At 35.5% G+C, this 20,286-nt stretch overlaps 3 protein-coding genes across 3 annotated transcripts in view; 1 reads left to right on the plus strand and 2 right to left on the minus strand.

Annotated features, from left to right (window-relative positions):
• LOC128863656 (T-complex protein 1 subunit eta) overlaps positions 1 to 20,286 on the plus strand; it is a 76,551-nt gene that overhangs the window by 51,681 nt on the left and 4,584 nt on the right. The gene's annotated exons all lie outside the window — the stretch shown is intronic.
• Positions 7,640 to 12,847, minus strand: LOC128863648 (uncharacterized). The gene is made up of 3 exons (XM_054102907.1): positions 12,117 to 12,847; positions 8,579 to 9,376; positions 7,640 to 8,516 (listed from the first exon to the last, which is right to left on the minus strand). Exons 1-3 carry the CDS (start codon positions 12,640 to 12,642, stop codon positions 7,885 to 7,887), a joined length of 1,956 nt encoding a protein of 651 aa, XP_053958882.1. The 5' UTR covers positions 12,643 to 12,847; the 3' UTR covers positions 7,640 to 7,884.
• On the minus strand, positions 13,995 to 18,982 carry LOC128863631 (uncharacterized). The gene is made up of 5 exons (XM_054102883.1): positions 18,717 to 18,982; positions 18,535 to 18,606; positions 16,863 to 17,432; positions 14,999 to 15,790; positions 13,995 to 14,902 (listed from the first exon to the last, which is right to left on the minus strand). The coding sequence occupies exons 1-5, from the start codon at positions 18,907 to 18,909 to the stop codon at positions 14,139 to 14,141; spliced, it is 2,391 nt and encodes a 796-aa protein (XP_053958858.1). The 5' UTR covers positions 18,910 to 18,982; the 3' UTR covers positions 13,995 to 14,138.

Genomic DNA, 20,286 nt, shown 5'->3' on the forward strand with positions numbered 1-20,286 from the left:
TTAGTATTTTAGTTTCAAGTGCGTATATCGTCCAGAAATTACTGCCCTGGGGCCAAAATTGGCAACTGAGGTTCAACAAGAATTGGTAGGTGCAATTTAGAAAGTAGCTTCAATGACCGGGTAGCTCGGAACAACCAAGCAAAATCAGCAAAGCCGACTTGCGTTTGCTAAAACGCTATTCTTTAAGAGTTCGGACTTTTGAAGCACATAAATTTTTGCGGACGAATCCAAGTTCAATACGTTTGTGTCCGACGGCATGTTCTATTGTTGACTTAAACCAAAAACTGAGATGAAAAAGAAAAATTAAGCGTAGCGACAGCGGTGTGATTGATGCTTTTAGGTCTGTAGCCGGAGTAGGAAGTTTGGAATTCATTAAAGGAAGATTGAACAAAAACTACTCAGAATACTCCAGAAGAATTTTCTTCAAAGTGCTGATATAATGGACATCTACGAAGAATTACGTTTTTATCAAAACACAAGTCAGGAATCGCGCAATCTTGACGCATATGGAACTATCCCCACTTGCTAACGGTACCGGCACAGTCACCTGACATGAATTTTATTGAAACCCTGTGAGCTTTATTGGGCCATAAACATTTGTAAATATAAAATCTCCAACAAAGATGAGTTGAAGAAGGTGTTATTGGAGAAATGGCAGAGAATTTCGATGTATACTACACAAAAGCTTGTGGATTCAATACCGAGTAGACTGAAAGCCATTGTTAACACCAAAGGCTATCAACATCAGCATCATCACTAAATAAATACGCCACACTAAAATATTTTTGAATGTACCGTTCGCCTGATTTTGATGAAACACGCACCGAGTTGATGGAAATAACTTTCTTTAGTGCTCCCCTGATATGGAGGAGGCGTGGCATCTGACAAATAGGCTAAAATGTGAATGCCAATTAAGCTAGGAAACTGAAACTTGGCACGAACGCATGCACTGCACTTATCTCAAGTTGTAGGTATTGGAAAAAGGGGCGTGTCACCTCCGATATAAACTAAAATTTTCAAATTGTTTTCCTCCGGAACCACAAAAGCTAAGATACTGAGATATAATACAGTTACGCAAATTGCCAAGACCGCTCTTATGGTGAAATATGGCAAAAATTGGAAAAGTGGATGCAGTACCTCCCCTACAAAATTAAACATTCATATAACTTTTCTCTGGAACCGTTTATGGCAAGGTATTGGAACTTCATGCAGTTATTCAAAATAGCTGTGACATGAATTGTTCCATTGTTTTCAGAATTTAACTTTCATATTATTATGACTTCGACCCCTTTTTTGACCGGCATTCAATTTTCATCATTTTAAGTTTTTGAGCTACAATTTCTCAAAATTTATAGCAGGTACCTTAAGGGGTTAGGGGTAGTCAGAGGCCCGAAAATATGATGATTTTCAATAAATTTTTTTTGCTAGTCAATTGCTTTATTTTACAAAAATAAAAACATAGCATTAATGCATCATAATTCGAAAATAATAATTTAAAAAAAAAAAAACAATTAATAATTGTAAAAGTTGTCAATGTTTGTGTGGAGCCCGCTTCTCCAGAAGTCTCTTGCTGTGATCATCACAAGTCCTTGGAGATTCAACTAAAATCAATCGGAGAAAATAAATTAGTTTTATTAATAGATAATTTTGTGCCTGATAGAAGCATTTTTTTCAAAATTAACAAAAAAGTCGAATTAAAAAAAAAATCCTTCGACCAGGCCCGAGTTTTTAATGTTTTTCAAAAGCAGTATACATTTTATTGAAATCTACCAAGCTTATAATCACCAGTTCAAAAAACATAGTTTTGAGAAAAACGCATTCAAAGTTTTGCTATCGATTACCGGAGCGCCCGAGCGCCCTTTGTAAATTGTTGAATAATATTTATCGGATTCACTTCAAACTTTCACACAATATTTTTCAGATATTTTAGTTTAAGGAATTACAAAAAAAATCAATTTTTTGAAAATTCTGACTACCCCTAACCCCTTAAGGGGATATATACCTGTAAATGGCCATATTTTCCCTGGTTAAAATTATTTAAAATGAAGAAGTCAATCTATTTTTTTCAAAATTGGCATACAGTTTATTAATACATTAAAATAATATATATTTTTTTTTATTTTAATCATTTCAAATGGCGGATGTACACTCAATTCTTCCAGGAAGGTAGCAGCGGTGCTTCTCAAACGGCGGCCATTGTAGCATCCGCGTCAGTGACCTGAATACAAAAAACCAAAATTTTTTTTGTTTATTAATGTCATAATTTCTATATGAATTAAAAAAAAAATTGGGGGAAAAATTCGGGGAATAAAATGCTTAAAAAAAATTAATTTTCGAGCGAATTTCCTAATATTTTTTCGAAAAAAACTTGTAAATTCACATAGAAAGTAATATCATAAAAAAGATGTGTGCAAAATTTCTGGGAGATCGGTCAATAACTTTTCGAGTTATCGGGTACGCCAATTCGAAAAATACAGTTTTGAGAAAAACGCATCTAAAGTCAGCAACGTACCTATACCTCTCCCAGCGCTCGAACGCAAAGAATAGAGTCGTCACGGTTGACGATCTATAATATAAGAAATACTTAAATTTACGTTCTAAAAATTTGTTGACATATTCTTAAAGGATTTTTTATGAAAAAAAAATTGTTTCGTAATTTTACAGGTATCTGTCCCCTTAACAAATAAACTGTGAGCCCACTGTATGCGTTCATATATGTATGTATTAGTGTCATAAAATCGGTCGAAAAAACTGCAGCAAACATAATTTCGATTACAATACATTTTTTTTGAATGAATACAAAAAAAAAAAAAAAATACTTGCATATGCATACTATATAATTTCTCTTTATTATAAATTGTGGTTAGTGCCATGAAAAAACTTTTTTACGTACAAATAGTAGATTGTGTGAAAAAAAAACTTTCATAACACTCGGTCGTTCACACTTCTGCGTGATTATTTTTATTTTTTTTTTTTTTCTTTATTTTTTTTTGTTCCCCCCCTTTTAGTTATTGTTTTTTATTCCTATTGGGCATCTTATCGATTTTTTTCCCCCAATCTAGGCTGGCAATTACTAATTGGCTTGAAACAAAACAAAAATAATACTAATTTCGATAAGTTTATTTCATTTATTTTTTGTCTGGTCTTTTTCGGTCTTGAAAAAATCAAATCTTAAAAAATTTAAATGAAGTAGACATATCGTCACTCAGTCGTCCACACAATATTTTAGTGTGATGTTTATATGTCTATTTGTAAATAAAACCATCGGAAATCCAGACATAAATAACAAAAAATTAAATAACAGCATTGTTTTTGCCCAATTTTTTCCGTTGCTTATCAACAAAAAAGTCACGTAGGCACCAAAACAGGCTAACGCGTGTAGATGTTGGTATAGGGGCACATACATACATATTTGTATTTGTTTATTTGACTCAGTGGAATTGCTTTTTAGCTTAACGCATTTTAGTTAGTTGTTATTTCTTCAAGCTACATTCACGTACATATGTACGTATCCACATGTGTGTTTGTATAATATATTTATTTGTTCCGTATTTTCAGATTGAAAGCTTTTACGAGTATTCACTTACGCATCTGCTCTTTACTTGACACACAAAAAGTGTTTCGTTAAGAGGTACGCACTTACCTGTAAATTGGAGCTCAAGGCTTACACTAAACTGTCCCATTCTTGCATAGCACACAAAAACTTACAAGTTTTCAGGGCCATTTTTCCTTTGTTAACTTTTTGCGTTTAAGCATTTTCAACGAAGATTTTTCAAAACTCAGCTTTTAGTGAATTTATTGCGTGAACTAATGTTTGGAATCAAAGATTTTTCTTATTGTTCAATGGTTGCATGTAAAAAGGTATCCAGTAAGAATTTTCATTGCAAAATAACTGTGGAAATCCTTCCATTCCATTATTAAAAATTATTAAGTACATTAACAAACACATACAGTATTGGCCATATTTTCAATTTTAGTTCTTTATATTCAAAATTCAAAATTTTTGTTACGTTTTATTAATATCGAATTAATAGAAAAATATGCCATATTTTACCTGGTTTTTATTGAATTATTTGACAAGCTGTAAGGGAGTAGACATAGTAGACATAACTACACCCCCTACTCTAAGGGTGCATGCGAACAATTTGGGTTTGGGCTTATTTCAAAGAGCAAAGTTCAACCTTCAATTACTGACAATAACGAAGATCGTAGCACGTTAGGGTTCCGCTCCACAATTTTTGAAAAATGGCCAAATACGCCATTTTTAGGGGTTTCAACCCCCTGTTTTTTGAAAACCTGACGTGATGGAAAATTTTTGAACTCGGATTCGTGCTCAGCGCGAAAATTCCCTTTGGGAACACTAGGTCACATCTTATTCGCATCAGAAAATTGAAATTTGCAGGGCAGTGTTATTAGTCCAGAAAAGCATCCCCAAACCAAAATATTTCCCTCGTCATACTTAGTAGTGCGGCACAATACCTAGGATTTAATAGTTGTTTGGCCTTCTTACTCGCCTTAACCGTCTGAATCTTTTTATCTTGTGAACAATACAGTTTTCCATTTCTGAACTGTCTAGTTTAGATCGGATTTGGCAAACTAAGTTTTGCTTTTTTGTTTTTGGGGCGAAATAAATGGCTTTCTCGCTGGCCTCCACTGTACAGTCCGGTCTCCATTGTTAGTCTTCTAATGGTGCTAGCATCAACTGGCGAATTCAATATGTTTTCTATTTGATTAGTAGAAACTGTAGAATCGCTTTGATATCTTCTTTTAAATTAGGAGTTGAAGTTTTTTGTGGCCTTCATCCTTTATGCGTTGTAGAAACATAACCCGTTCGTTGAAATTGTTTAATAAGTCGCGAAATCACACTCCTCTTGGCGCGTACACCCTTTTTGGATGTTCAGCCGAGCTCATCCTCCTATTTGTGGTGTGCGTCTTGATGTTGTTCCACAAATAGAGGGACCCACAAGTTTCAAGCCGACTCCGAACGGCAAATGCTTTTTTATGAGAAGCTTTTTTTTCGTGGCAGAAATACACTCGGAGCTTTGACATTGTCTGCCGAGGGGCGACCGCTATTAGAATATTTTTTCTCTTCATTTTGGTCTTTCACCGCGAGATTCGAACCTACGTTTTCTTTGAATTCCGAATTGTAGTAACGCACCAACACACTCGGCTACGGCGGCATAGAACCTTCCAGTAAAAATGCTATAACTCGCTCATCTTTTCTCTCATTGGCTGGAAATTTCGACACGTAATTTCAGAAGCGTCAGCCTCTCTAAATATACAAAAATCATAAAAATCGATTGTCGAACACCAAAATTGTCAAATCTCCTCTTACACTTTTCACTAATATTGTGTAATAAACCGCTTTTGCAATTACTTACATATATTTTATTTTGGAATTTATTGTATCACTACTTACACACTTTGGGCAATACACTTTAGGAGTAGTTCTTTAAAAAAGAGTTGGTTGAAATGCTCGAAACAGAGGCTGTTCTGTGGGTATGTATTTGTAATTAATTTTGGCATAAGAGCTGAGGGAGTAAAAAAACATGAGAAGAGCTGAGCTATAAATGAATAAAAAAGCAGCCAATTCTTTTGCTACTTTTATGAGACTGCTCATTTTTTGAAATACAACTTTAACTAGAGTTGAGTCAGGCAAAAATACTAAAAACTGACTAAATAAATTTGTTTCTGCCAGACAATAAATCGCCTGCTTTCCTCAAAATTTTTAATCAATCATTCACATATGTAAGTTGTTATGTATGCCAAAAGCCAACAGATGTATTAGTAGATACATGGGCAAATCTTGTGCCGCCTGGAAGCCAATGCGCAATTTTCATATTATCCAATTCCCAATTGGATAACTACAAATACACGCGAGTGAGTATCGCTGCATTGCTGTGCTGCTATTTCGTTTACTATGTTTTTGAGATAATACGTTCAATTGCTAAGTTGCACAAAAGTGGATTTCATTCGTGTTAACTAACATCAGACAATAACACCAGCAACACCACAGTCAGTACCAAAAGTAACGCCGTCATTGACGCGTTTATTGCGCCTTGTTTTGCGAATGCAAACCTATAGTATTGTGTACACACATTTATATAGATGCATACGTACACTCAAACATGCATTCGTTGCGGCAGAAAGTCACTGCATTGCGTTCAATCATTCCACGTTTGTGGCCGTCTTTTTCCTTTGCAAGCCCCTCTACATCTGACTGGTTGTGGGTAGCATTAATTTGTTTATTTCAACGTTTTATGAATATTTATGTATAATCGTCAGGTATTTCATCAAATTTCATTTTTCCTACACTGCGTAATTATTAATTCAAACTGTGTTCGTTTGTTGGCTATCAAAACAATAAATATTTATATATGTACATACAAGTCGGCATATGTACTCTTATATATATGTGTATATTAAGGTGGCTCATTCTGTTTGAGATCTATAAAACATATTTTTCAGGTAAATATAAATTCCTTAGTGTTGACTCGACCGCTGCAGCTGGATGGGTTTGTGCCAAGGCGAATCAATTAAAGGTAGTACTCGTATCGGTAAATCGACTTTTTCTTGTGCCATGTCCATGTGGCTGTCAGTCCAGAATGAAACAAGGCGAATTCATTCTTTGTTTTCTACTTTCCCAATACTTTGCTTTGACAGTCCAGCTTACAAAACATTTTTGTTGGTCTACTGCCACCATCTTTAATTAACGCGCCATGGTTTGTGCGTGACTACCACTCATTCACAGAACAGATTTCGTTAACACTAAACTTACCATGACGGGTAAAATTACCCATTATAAACTTTTTGTCAAAAGTTCTTAGAAATAATTTTATTAAATCTCCGCCTTAACGACTATTTTTTCAAGATTTACTCCTCTCTTTCTAATTGCTTTACCGAGAAATATATGTGATCTGCTTTAACTAACGTAACGGGTCATTTGACCCACTTTGGTAGGAATAGGAATACATAAAATGTTGATAGGTTTAGTGTTAAAGTAATGTTCAATCTAGTAATTAATCGAATAAGCAAAATAAATTTTTTGACAAAATGGCGGATTTAAAAAAAAAAGACGATTTTTAACCAAAATTTCGACCTTAAATTGTTTATAAAAAATATATTTATCGGTGATAAAAAATCTTCGATTACGTACTAAAAAATATATTTAAGAAGCTCGTGTTAAAATTTGAGACTAATCGGTTTAGTCGCTTTCGAGCAGTGTTGGTCGCCGACTGTGAAAACACCGTTTGGAGAAAAACGCGTTTAAAGTTTGCACTTTACAAGCACTATGGAAACGCCTTTTCAAATTTGCGTGTAACTTCGAAAATATTCACCGAAAATATTTAATATCATTAAATTTTCTATGTGTATTCTTAAATATATATACATTCAAAAAAATCGATTTTTTTTTATTCTAACTGTATATAACCCCGTAAGACACACAGAGAGTCGTTTGCCTGTTGCTCTTGCTACTAGGCGCTTTTTGCCTCTACGGCATTGCCACCACTACTCCCGTTCTTTCGATACTAAATTTTTATTGTTTATTAGAAAATTTTTTCATAGCATTGAGTTGTCTCTCCTTTTCACAATTAAATTTAGTCACTATGAAAGTGATATTTAACAAATAAACCAGTAAAAGGCTTGTTTAGATTTTTAAATACATTTTATTATATATTTCACCCAACAATCGCTTCATACGGATAAAGCAAATGCGTATCTTCCTTTGCATCTGGGAATATCACACCTTAAAGCACGATATCGCACCTAGCCCTGACGCGGTAGGACATGTTGTCACCTTTGTTTCAAATTCGATCGCATTTTGAAACACTTTGCACCAAGTTCCAGCATTTCTTTGTGTCAGTGCTATCTTAACCCCAGATCTTATGAGGTGCCAGAGCTATTGTGGCGAGTGTGTAAGTTATCTGCTGCAATGGCCACGTCGATCTCGTTTCCATAATCAATACTGCTCCACTCGTCTCTCGGAGTCAATAATGATGCAATTACATCTTGTCGAAATGTCTGGTATGAAAACAAATTTTGTTTATTTAAAAAACGCCCTTTTTGCGCATGGGCTTTGTAAAGGAGGAAGGCGTTGAGCACAACCAGTTGCATTACGTAGATTATTAGACGTCTCTCCCACTTGATTTCTGTGCGCTGCAATGCTAATTGGTAATCCAGCATATGCGCACGTATTTTTTCAGGCGTATTTAACTGCCAATCAATTTCGCTCACTAATTTCGGCTTATGCTTCACTAGTATTTCATGCGGTGAAATGAAAAGACAATCCGAACTGTAGAAATAAAAACTTTTACGCAGACACCGATATTTTCCCATCATCATAAAGGCAGCAAATCTGGTTTCAAACTGATAGTGGTCCAAATTTTTCAGAACAAGCTCTTTGCAATTACCAAATCTTTGACTGTCTAAAAAGCCAGATGATAAGGTACCGAGCTTTCCCAACTCCAAACAAAGTGCAACGCTGCCATAATATTTAGAAGTGAAAACAAAATGTCCTATGCAAATGTACGAATGCAATTTAGATTTGGATGAGTAAACTAAAAAAATACGTAATTACCTTTTTTAAACCTCCCCTTTAGTAACTCCATTGCAGTAGATAATCGTTGCATAACAAGCTCCTTTGAATTCCGTGCGAGCTGTTTTTGCCTTGGGCCTTCAATATCCACTAATATTTTAAGTACCAAACCGGATTGTTCAGTTAAGAAGTGCAATAAAATTGCATTGGGGCGACATTTTGGATTCATATCGTTCACCCAATGCAGTTTTCCTTTCCAATACCTAACGGGTTCGTTCAAGATTATTTGTAGACCACAATTGTATACGGATGCCATGCGATTATTGAAGAAACATAAGAAGCACTTGAGATCAGTGGATATTTTATTATCGCCGCTGTTGTTATCATTTTTAAAACTCTCCTCTTCAGTGTGTAAGCCTTTGAAATTCAAAACTTCAAGTAGAAATTGGAAACGTTCCAAACTCATTTTACTAGAAAAACCACTAAGTCCGTGGTGCGCCTGGCTTTCCCAATATTCTGCCAAAGTCGTAAGTTGCAGTGAACCCATTTGCAAGCAGATGCCAAAGAAAATGCTCATTTCGTGCATTGTGAACGCTTCAAAGTGATCACGAATCGGTTTCTGTGAGCTTACCATAGTTTCCTTAGCACGTTTGTTGCAACATTCGGCCCAATCTTTGAAGAATCGCAAACCACCAAGCAATTTGTAGAAGTAATAAGTGGGCGAATCAAATCTGGGAAAGCCTTTGAGCATTCCATTAAGATTTTTAGTAGAAAAGACTTTTCTTCGCACCCTCGACTCTTTTGACCACTCAGGGGCGTACATATCCGCGCCTGCATCACCTGTCGAATGAAATTAGAAAAAAATAATAATTATAGTTCCATTTACATATATATTTATGTAAGAAGCAAGACAGTGCTTCCTTGACCATTCATTTATTTATTTCGTTAAATTAAAGTATTTTGTTGTAAAAATATATTTCATTCTAATAATAAATGTAAGCAGGGAGACAGAGCTTCTTTGACTGCTACTCGTGACTGACTTCTCTGCTATTATCTATCCTCGTTCGCCGAGGCTGCCTTACAGGTAGGGTTACCATCCTTTACATATGTACGGCTAAACTTGCCATTGCTACCACGATATATTTGGATGAGGGGCGGAGGGGGAGGAGGCGTTTCACCAGGCACCACTCCCAATAGAAAGAGCAAGGTCACACCATCATTATAACGATGAAAGTCTCAACCTCCTAGGGTTCCTATAGACCCCCAGGAAAAGCTTAAAAATTACGACCGTATTTGCATCTTTTACTAAAATATCGTTGAAGAGAAATGTATAATATAAAGCATTCGTTAACCCAGCAAGCATTTAACTAAGGTTTTATAATTCATACTATTTATGAAAATGTTGTATTATCGTAAAATTTATAAGTGACCCTGACGAAAAATTTATTATTTTTATAAAAAAAAATTAGTTTGTGTATCATGTATATATGTATTTTAAAATAAAAAAGCGCCGCCGGCGAAAATTTAGACAAAATCCCTCCATTTTTTATTTCAAATTTTCACTTTTAATAAAAATATATATTTTTTTTTGAAACATATGTATATAGATGTACATTTTCAAAAAATTTGAAATTTTCTTTTTTTTATAACATATACATATACATGTACATTATCAAAAAAAAAAGGCCTCAGGATTAAAAAAAATTGCGTGAATTTTTAGTCCCAATTTTCACTTTATGAAATTTTTTTTTTGTATCATATCCTCGCAAATATAAATGTACATTTCCAAAAACACCGGTCGTCTTCGTCTTGCTGTTTCGATAGGTTGGGTCCAGAGGGAGGGTGTTAGATTAGTGGTTTTGATGGGGCATGTGGAAAGGTGGTTAGTGTCGTGTGGGGTGCCTTCACATGCCGGGCATATGTTTCGTTTGTCAGGGTTACAAGATCTATCGAACCCCATTGTTGGTTGACTGAGTTTTTTCGGTTTCACTTTATTATTTTTCCATTATCGTTCCTTTGGCAGTTCGGCCCGCACATTTATTTTGCACAGCATTACAAACGTTTAGAAGAACATTTGTAATAATAGAATTTTAATAAAATTCGTAGTATTTTTGAGTAATAATAGCTTTAAATCAAATCTTGAATTAATAAGGAGTGTTTATAAGTGAATATTGTTACTTTTATGTGTCTGTATTTAAGTAAAAACACAGTCTGTAATAGGGCATTTTTTCAAGCTTATGCAAAAATTAAGCATTTTTAACATTACATATTGCAATTAATTTTTAATGGTTATTTATAAAGAGCACTATATATCAAAACGCTGATAGAGTGACTACATTTGTGCGTTATAATTTATAAATTCGGTCCACGCACATATTATAAGCAAATTTAACGTGGTAGCAATGGAAAGCCAACCCATATATACGTTCCACCTCCTCGAAACTGTTGGTCTCTACATATTTTTTGGATATGCACATTCCAATGCCAGAAATGTTGCTATTAATGTATACACGTGGCAGAAGGGGACATATTGATACCACAACGTATGCCACTACATTTTAAATAAATTTCTAAGAATTCGAGATATTCTACGTCTAGTCTGAAAACTCTTAAATATTATCTATGGTTCCCTAGCTAGGCGTAATTGGTAAATTGTTCAACCCTCTATTCGAATCTGAAGTAAGAGATTTCTTACAGTGTGGCAATTTAATAGTATAATGTAACATGCTTTGAAAAAAAAGGTTGTAGAAGGGGGATAGAGGGGTGTATCCCCATCTTAAAACTAAAAACCGTACCCTCCGGAGGCTTATAGTTTTTAAGTATTTTATTATTAAAGTTGTGTAATTTAGAGAAAAGCTGGTGTTGCCAGACACCTGAAATAAGAACGAAGTTCGCATGCCAACACGGCACAATAACCCCCATCCCCATCATCAACACTGAACTTAAATACTTAATTTTTGTTCATATTTTCATTTGCAGGCATCCGGCAACACTAACTGTTGTCGATTCCAATGAATTCTTATTCGCTTTTAAAATTGAAAAGTGATGATATGGCCTCTGGTGACGGTCAAGCATTGTTTGACAAGAACTTTATATGTGTGCGTGTCGGCTGATTGACGCTAATATCTAAAATTTTTGATTTTCATCATTCAAAAGCCGACAACAAGTATGTGTGACACGACGACACCCGACTGCACTAACACACACAAAGCTCAGTCAAGCATGCTGTATCGTCTCCAGAGGCCAATATGGGTAAATGCATTTGCATTTAATTTTCATTGAAATTTCTCGAATACAAATATAAAAATAAGTAAAAGCACGCGCATGAGTGTATATTTAGTGGATCTAAGTGAAGTGTAGAAAAATATATACTATAACGGGCCAAACTATAGTGAAGCTCCCGAGGGCACTTTGAAGGCAAATAATTACCAAACTATTATTTCCGCACATCTCCACCAAGTTTCATTAAATAAATCATTATAGTTCGCCTAAAATTACCCAATTTACATTATAACAAATCCCAGTCGTGTTCGGTCCTTTTCAAACTGAAGGATTTTGAATATCTGATCAATTTACTTACATTCGATAATTTCAAATTCCTCCTCAAAGTCGATATCTGAGTAACCTTCTTCATCCGAGTCGGTTTCTTGCATATCCACCTCATCGGCATCAAAACAAAAATCAGAACGATTTACACTAGCCGGTTTTAGTTTTTTCGGTGTAACGGGCACCTTAGCATCTTTGCCGATAACTGGAACATTGCCGCTCAATGCATCAGGTGCCACATCACTGGCAATATCGTCGATACTAAAAATCGAAGCCGCCAACGTCAGCGTCGATGCTGCGCTTTCCGTTGCTTGGCTGAACCATTGCTGCTGCAATTCGTATACATCGGGTTTAATTTCATCAATAATGCGCTCATCTGCTTCGTTTTCTACTTCTACTTTGACATCCGGCGTCTGTATTTTCACTTCATTCGCCTGCGTTGAAGTCGCAGCAGCAGCGAGTATTGCAGCGTCCCGCGCCGGTGTTGGCCTTTCGTTTACATCGTCGTCTTCTGCTCGTTCCTTTTGTTTGCACGCAAGCCGTTTTTTAGCGCGCCGCATCACAATATAATTTCGTTGCTTTTTATTTTAAATCTCGACATTCACTTTTTGTTAACTTACCGAAATTATAAAGCATCACTACACTTTTAACATATTTATTCCTGAAAATATTCGCTTTTATGATTACAACGCGCAAATCATCATGACACACCGCCTGGCTTTATTCTTCATACTAAACCGTTTAGCAAACAAAGATAGACAGTGAAATGAAAGAGTTTTTGATGTTCTTTGCCTGCCACTCTTTTGTGTTTTCCTTTTTCTTCTAAAGCGGCATTGCTTTGCTGCTATAAAGTTCGTGTGAAGTTATCTCTTTCGCACAACAGCGTTGATTGTTAGACCAGTGCGACTACCTGTTATCGTTTTGAATGCGGTGTTGAGTCTTTTCAATAGCTGAATCAGTGATGCCATGTAATGGAGAAAAAAACTCAAAAAGTACTAATTTTTCTGTTTTGCTCCCTTTTCGACCAAGAGCAAACCACGGTTTTTTACCACACTTTAACACATCAATAAAACAGAAGCAAAAAAGTTTAAAAACAATTTTTTTTTTATTTATTTATAATTTATATAAACTTATACAATGTTAATTAACATATGTACAACCTAAAATTTATGTACCTACATACATACCAGATCTCTTTTTTTAATTACAGTTATTGAGATTTAATATATTTTTCTTTGTACAGTTTCAAATGATTTTTCGTTACCTCAAAACTAATTTTACATTTTTCGAATCAAAAGAGGCTCGCATCCTCACTATGCTGTTTAGTGTATGTGGCTCTAACCGATTTCTTTCTTACTTTAACGTCTGCTAAACTCTCTCTTTACATTTAACATCTGTTAAGCCCTCTCTTTACATTTAACGGCTGTTAAACTCTGTTGTTGTTGTTGTGGTAGTAACTTTGCCCTGCCACTGTAGTGTAATCACCGGTTGTCTTCGTCTAGCTCATCTAACGGTGGGTCCAGGAAACTTCTTACTTTGATCGATTGAGTCCAGAAGGAGAGGGGTGTTAGATGAGTGCTGTAATCAAGCTGTTAATCACTCTGCCGCCCCAGTAAACTAGCTGTTAGACTCTCTCGATGTCTGCATTTGAGGGAGGTAGCGTTAGAACAGTGTCCACGACATTTTGCATTTGGAAATTTATATTCATTAAAGTTTTTTTGTTGTAAAATGAAACCAGTTTATAAATGGACAGATTTTATTTGTTTAATGCATGTATTTCTGCGTCAGCCTTTTTCAATTTTTTTATAAAAAATATTTTAGTATTTGAACTTCTTGAAACGCACTCGTATTCAACTTAGCCACAAAAAAGGGTACATTTTCAAAATTCCGAACCCCATTAACCATAGGTATATGTATATGTATATTACTTATGTGCATTCATATAATCTAACATCAGTCTATTTTTCTGTTTTTCATTCAATTTATTTCACAATCATAATTTTTTACAGAACAAGCTTTTTGTAGTTTTTAATAAAAGGCGCCTTCATATTGTTTTTTAACTTACTTTACCGCAGCACTGAGCCTTGGTTGCCAGCATCGATTTCTGCAGTTGATCATGCCAAATCTTGAAACAGGGCGTTGCGCACAAACCCGGCAATCCAGGACAAATTTTGCAGGAATACTTGGAATAGGTCACTAGACCCCCTTTACGGCATATCAGGCATCTCTTCTTCACAACTTTATCATTGATCGGTGGAATAATCTGAATTGTGTGCTCGTTTTCCAAATTTGTATTTAGTAATGACGCTATAACTACTTGTCGAAATTTTTCATATTGGATGGGTAGTTGACCTTTCCTGAAGACCGCATGCTTCGTGTACAATATGTAAGCATTTAACACAATCAAATTCATCACATAGATCATTAAGCGTTGGTCCCACTTCATTTTCTCGCAAGATAACAACATTTGGCAGTTAAGCATGTCTGAACGGATTTTGGTCGCTTGACACAAAAGCGTATTGAGTTCTTTTACCGCATTTGCAAGGGGGGATTCGTTATCTTCTTGCTCATTGGCACAAATATCCGCGCAGTTAGAACTATAGAAGTAAATATTTTTGCCGCGATGCCGATACTTTCCCATCACTATGTCGCCAGCATATCTTGCCACAACGCGTCCTTTATCGAGTGGTGTTAGGATAACCTCCTTGCTATTGCCGAACCGATTGCAGTTCAAAAGTCCAGTGCAATAGGTTTGCTGTTTAGCCAATTCCAGGGCAAGCGCATAGCTACCGTAGTGCTTAGAAGCATAAACGATGTGACCTAACGGGAAAGATGCACACATACAAATTTACTTATACACGTACACTAAAGTGTATGCATAATAAGATAATATGAACTGCCTCCATTTTAAATTACCTTTTCGCAACTTTGCTTCCAACAGTTCCAATGCTATCGCTGAGCGTTGAAAGGCCAATGCTTTCGAATTTCGGGTAATCTGTTTTCGCTCTGGTACCTCTAAATCGGCCACTATTTTCAATAGTAATCCAGATGGTTCAGTCAGAAAGTGAAGTCCCACTGCATAACGCCGGAGTTTAGTCTGCACTTCATTCAGCCAATCAAATTTTCCCTTCCAATATATTAAAGGATCATTTAAAATCAACCGACGATCGCTGATGTAAACGGATTCCATGCGCGTATTGAAGTAGTTCAATAAGGGCCTGATATTAGAGAATGTGTCGGGGAATTTCTCGCTACTACTAGATGGGACAGTAGGGTTATGGGAGTTGCTTTTAAACATATCAAAATTTAAAATATCCAAAATAGTTTCGAAACGTTGCAAGCTCATTTTATCACCAAAACCATCAAATCCAAAGTTGGCACTTTCACTCCAGTATTCCGCTAAATCAAATAATTTGAGTGCACTCATTTGCAAACAGATTCCAATAAATATCTGCATTTCTTCTGAACTGAAAGTATGAATATTCGGAGGGTTTTCCATTGTCTTTGTAGCACGAATGCCGCAACTATTAGCCAACTTTGAGAAGAACTCCGCCCTCGGCCCCAGTAACAAATCAAAATAAAAAATCGGTGCCTCTGCTGCAGGACTTTTTAAGCTTTGCTGAATCGCTTCTTTGTAGTTGAATACTTTGCATGGAAGTCGTAACGTTGGGGACCAAACTGGATCGTATTCATCTAAACACTCTTCCGCTAAAGTTATGAAAATGCAAGAACACAACAAAAGAGTGCATTAATGTTACCTAGTGTTTTAAAGGGTGGTTCTAAAGTTGCGCTTATTCATCGCTATAGTTTTCTTTACCAAATATTGCATCTTTGTGCACTCCTGTTTTTTGTTGATCATGTAAAACTAAAAATCAAGTAAATATATTGAATTCATATCTAAATAAATCAGTTCAAATGTTTAGTTTCAGTTTTCATCTTATAAACGTTTTAGAATTTAACCTAATTTTCCGTCGTCTTATGGGCGAGTATTACAAAAACAGTTCCCTGCCGTTAGGGGTTATAATAAAACATGTAAAAATTTCGATGCTTTCAGGTTTTACTATTTTTATTCAAAATATGGCGTTAAACAATTAAATGTTAAAAATGACATAATTTAAAATATTCATCATAAGCAGGTCTACAGGTAAATTCCGCCAAACAGTCGTTTAATGAATGCCTAATTATTGAGATGGCTCAAAGATCGAGGTTGGAGGTTGTTCAGCAACTATTTGTGCTACAGCAGCAATATTCTCAAGAGAAAATCCAGTTTTTGGTCTATCAGTCCTTTTTCTATCTACGACAGAACCAGCTTCTTAAAATTTGTTCACGAAACTTTGATCTGTCGACAATTATTTGTTTTCTTAAAGGTGGGACATTTTCATAATAAGTTTCAATAATTTTAATGTGTTCTAACGCGTGAAATTGCACATCTGTCTTCTAGACAAATATGAAACATGACAAAAAGCAGTTGCCGTCCAGGAATTATTCACTACTAACATCTAGGCGTCGCTTTTGAAAGACCCTTTATTTCCTAATGTTGTTTGAGCAAAAAGTAACCCATTTTGTAAATGTCTAATCCCAAACTAAATTTCTGCCACATCGCGAATATTATTTGAGTTGTCACAGTTCAAAAAAAAAATAATGGTTCAAATTTCAATCGCTAATTGGACCACCTTATAAATATTAAAATAATAGCCCTAGTAGCCAGTGTGCTAATTAAATTAGGGTCATACTTTATATATCTCCTATAAATAATAATAATAAACAAAACTTAACTCACAATCAATAAGTTGGTAATCGTCATCATTGAAATCGATATTCGAATAACCATCATCGTCCGAATCGCTTTTCTGCATATCTATTACGTAGGCATCTAAATGTGCAGTTGTAGCTTGCATTGCCACTTCTCTGGTTGAAGATCCCATTTCATTTGCCCCGCCGAGTTCAGCGCCGCTTTCAATATTTTTTTGAACATTGCTACTGTAGACAGCAACTCTCCTGATGACTTTCGGGGTTGCTACGCTGGGCTTCGTCGATGTCGAAGCCACTGCTGATGTTGTCGTAGCAGCAGTAGAAGTAACAGCTGTCACTTGAAACGGTTTTGCATTGCGCGACACATGTTCGTCTGCGCTAACTGCGAAGTTGCCAGCGCCGCCTTCTGGTTGACGTATCACCAGAGTTGGCAGCCCAATTTCCAAGTCTGTCGCTGTATGCTGCGCCACTGCCACCGCTGCTGCGTTCGTACTTAGCGTTTCTGGCACTGTAACATTTTTTGGCGTTGTTTTTATTGTTTTATCATCACTTGAGTTGCCCACTTCGTGTATTTTTCTTTTTAAAGGTCGCGACATATCTGCGGGTATAGTAATTATTTACTTCAAGTTTTTAACTGGAATTTTTAAGACTTTGTTCATATATTTTGGCTAGTCGATTGCTTTCAAGTGCCGAAGAAAGTGCAAAGTAAAACATGCTGTTTCCACCAGGCACTCAAATCATTAGTTTGCTCTAGCTCAAATATAGCAGAAAAAGAGAAGGAAACATATGTATATGTATAGAAACAAAACATTCTACCATTATAGGCATCTCTTTCATGTCAGCCAACAAATACTTGCTTGCCTATACCTTTCTCTATTACGCGCCTTTGCATTGCTCACATTTAAAAGAGGTTCGCTTCAAAATCAGCGAGCGAACAAAAAGTAGTAGGAAAGTACTTTTTCAGTGCGAACCGCATACACACACTTACACATACATACATATAGACAAATAACTATATGCAGGTACATTTGTGAGCTTTGAATGACAGTGTGCACCTCGATCTTATAATGTTGATAACTTTTTTTTTTCCTCTGTAAAAAGATTTTCAAAAAATGGTTTAAGATAATTATGCAAACAAATAATAAAATTGTATTTAATCCAATTGGGAGATATTTTTTTTTCTTGTGTTTTTGTTACTTCCTTGTTCACTCCTCTGGGGAGCAAAGGGCCTTGCGTTGGTTTCGTTAATCTATTTGATTTCTGACAGGGTGATTAACTTGGAGATAATTGCAATAAAAATAAAAGTGAATTATTTTTATTTTAGCTTCGTGAGCGGTATTGATTTTATTTTTACAACAATTCTGTCCTTTGAACCAACTACCGATCCACCTTTTTTTTATTCATTATAATGTCCAAACGCCTCTCAATGTCATACAAATCCTCTATTTCGCAACAAATCTAATTCTTTAACGGTGTAGGGAAAATTTTTTATTTTTTATCTGTACACTTGTGCATGTTACAGCTTATTGGAATCGGTATAGATACAGGAATGTATCACGATCAACAATTAATGCGCATAGTTCCATGAAACTTCGTATACATTTCATCAAATAGTTTTGATGGAAAATGGGCGAAGTCGATCCCGATACGATTTTCTATTTAGTGTTAATTTTCGAAAGAAAAAATATTTGAGTACTTACAATGATCATTTTCAATATCATGTTCATTTGGAGCATTGCCTTGCGCATGTGATACATCCACTTGGAAATCGACTGAAAAGCAATGACAAATAAGGTTATACACATGGTGCATGTAGGTTATGCATTTAATCTATGAGCATAAACCCAAAAATTTGTTGATTAGAAAATATTAAAGTACTTACGATGATCGTTTTCACTATTTTGCACAGTGGATGCATTGTTATGCACAATAGAAACACTAGGTTGCGCATTTCGGCGTGCACGAAATTCACGTACACGTTCTGTTGAAGTCTTTGCGGGTTTTTTAGTTTTATTTTCTTTTTGTTTTTTTTTCTGTCGATATTCACGACACTTTTCTGCATTATTTTTCGGCATAATTGCGGTAAATATTTAAAAATTAAAATATTTACGAATATACGGACGCAATACAGCACACGCGGTTGCTATTATGAGCGTCGTAACGCGTATATGACACAGAAGGTACTAACATACACACAAACATTCGTAGGACGCTTGGTCAAAGCAAATATTAGGTAGTGTAGTATAGGTATACATAATGCCTTCTCGCTCACCGTGACTCCGTAATACGCAGGTGCGCACACATACGTACTAGCATACATACAAACATACATACGTATGACGCTTGAACTAAACACCAAAGCAAGTAATAGACAGTGTAGTATACATGCTACAATACTCACTATACTAGCGTGGCTCAGCAGTACGCAGCCATGTGTGTGGCGTATATCAACATATAACGCTTCGTAGCCAAGAGTGGGGAGGCTACGAAGCACCGCACAAAGAGGAGACGGAGAATAGGGAACGCTGCACGATGGAGAGAATAATGAGATGGCGCCTATCGTGGTCCCGTTACTTTGCTCTCAGCGAATTTGACAACTAGTTACGCGATTTTAGCTCCAGTATGGCCAGATTACCATTTTCATAATTTGATTTAGCATTTTTTTTTTGTTATTTAGTCTCGGAGTTTTAGTTCTTCCTTCATGACATTTTTCTAGCTGTTCTTATTAAAATGTAATGTTTATAATTTTGTAAAATATACATTTTTTAATAATTATTTAAATAATTCACCCAGTTTTATTTAGCTTTACTTTTTTTTAACATCTGGTGGCATTGCCCGCGATTGCAGGTGTTGTTGGTGTTCTTTTGCTTTCGGCAGTCAAATCTCTCTCTCGCTACTGCAGTGTTGCCTAGCTGGATATAAAAACGCACTAAAATGCCCATTCAAAGCAAATAGCCCAACAAATGTTTATTGAATCACTTAAAGAACTTTGTATGCGTGACAAATTGTCTTTAAAATGTGCGTTTTTTTTTTAAATAAATGTGTTGTGATTATGTACAATTTAATTTATGAGTTTTTTTTGTTAAGCGAGACTCTTTTGTTAAGGGAACGACTTTTTTGCTATATTTGAAGTTATGTAACTAGATAAGGTACTTTTTTTGTAAAAAATGTCAGTATGGTTTCTTTAGTATTTTTTGGTATTTTGTTGCTTATTTTTACAATGAATACAACTCTTAATGTCCTATGCCTCACTAAGGATTGATGACCGGAGGAAACGATTACATCTCTATGGTTTTAATTCGCATTCAATAAATTCAAAGGCTTTTTAAAATGTGCTAAAAGGTTTTCAATCTTGAGAAGAGTTGAGAGAAGAAGATTTAATATTCTTGCATAACCTTAAATGGAGTCAAAAATTAAATTTGCACTTTCAAATTATCAAATTTTATAAGAGT

The sequence above is a fragment of the Anastrepha ludens genome, chromosome 2 (assembly GCF_028408465.1).
Source record: "Anastrepha ludens isolate Willacy chromosome 2, idAnaLude1.1, whole genome shotgun sequence".
NCBI classification, from domain to species: domain Eukaryota; kingdom Metazoa; phylum Arthropoda; class Insecta; order Diptera; family Tephritidae; genus Anastrepha; species Anastrepha ludens.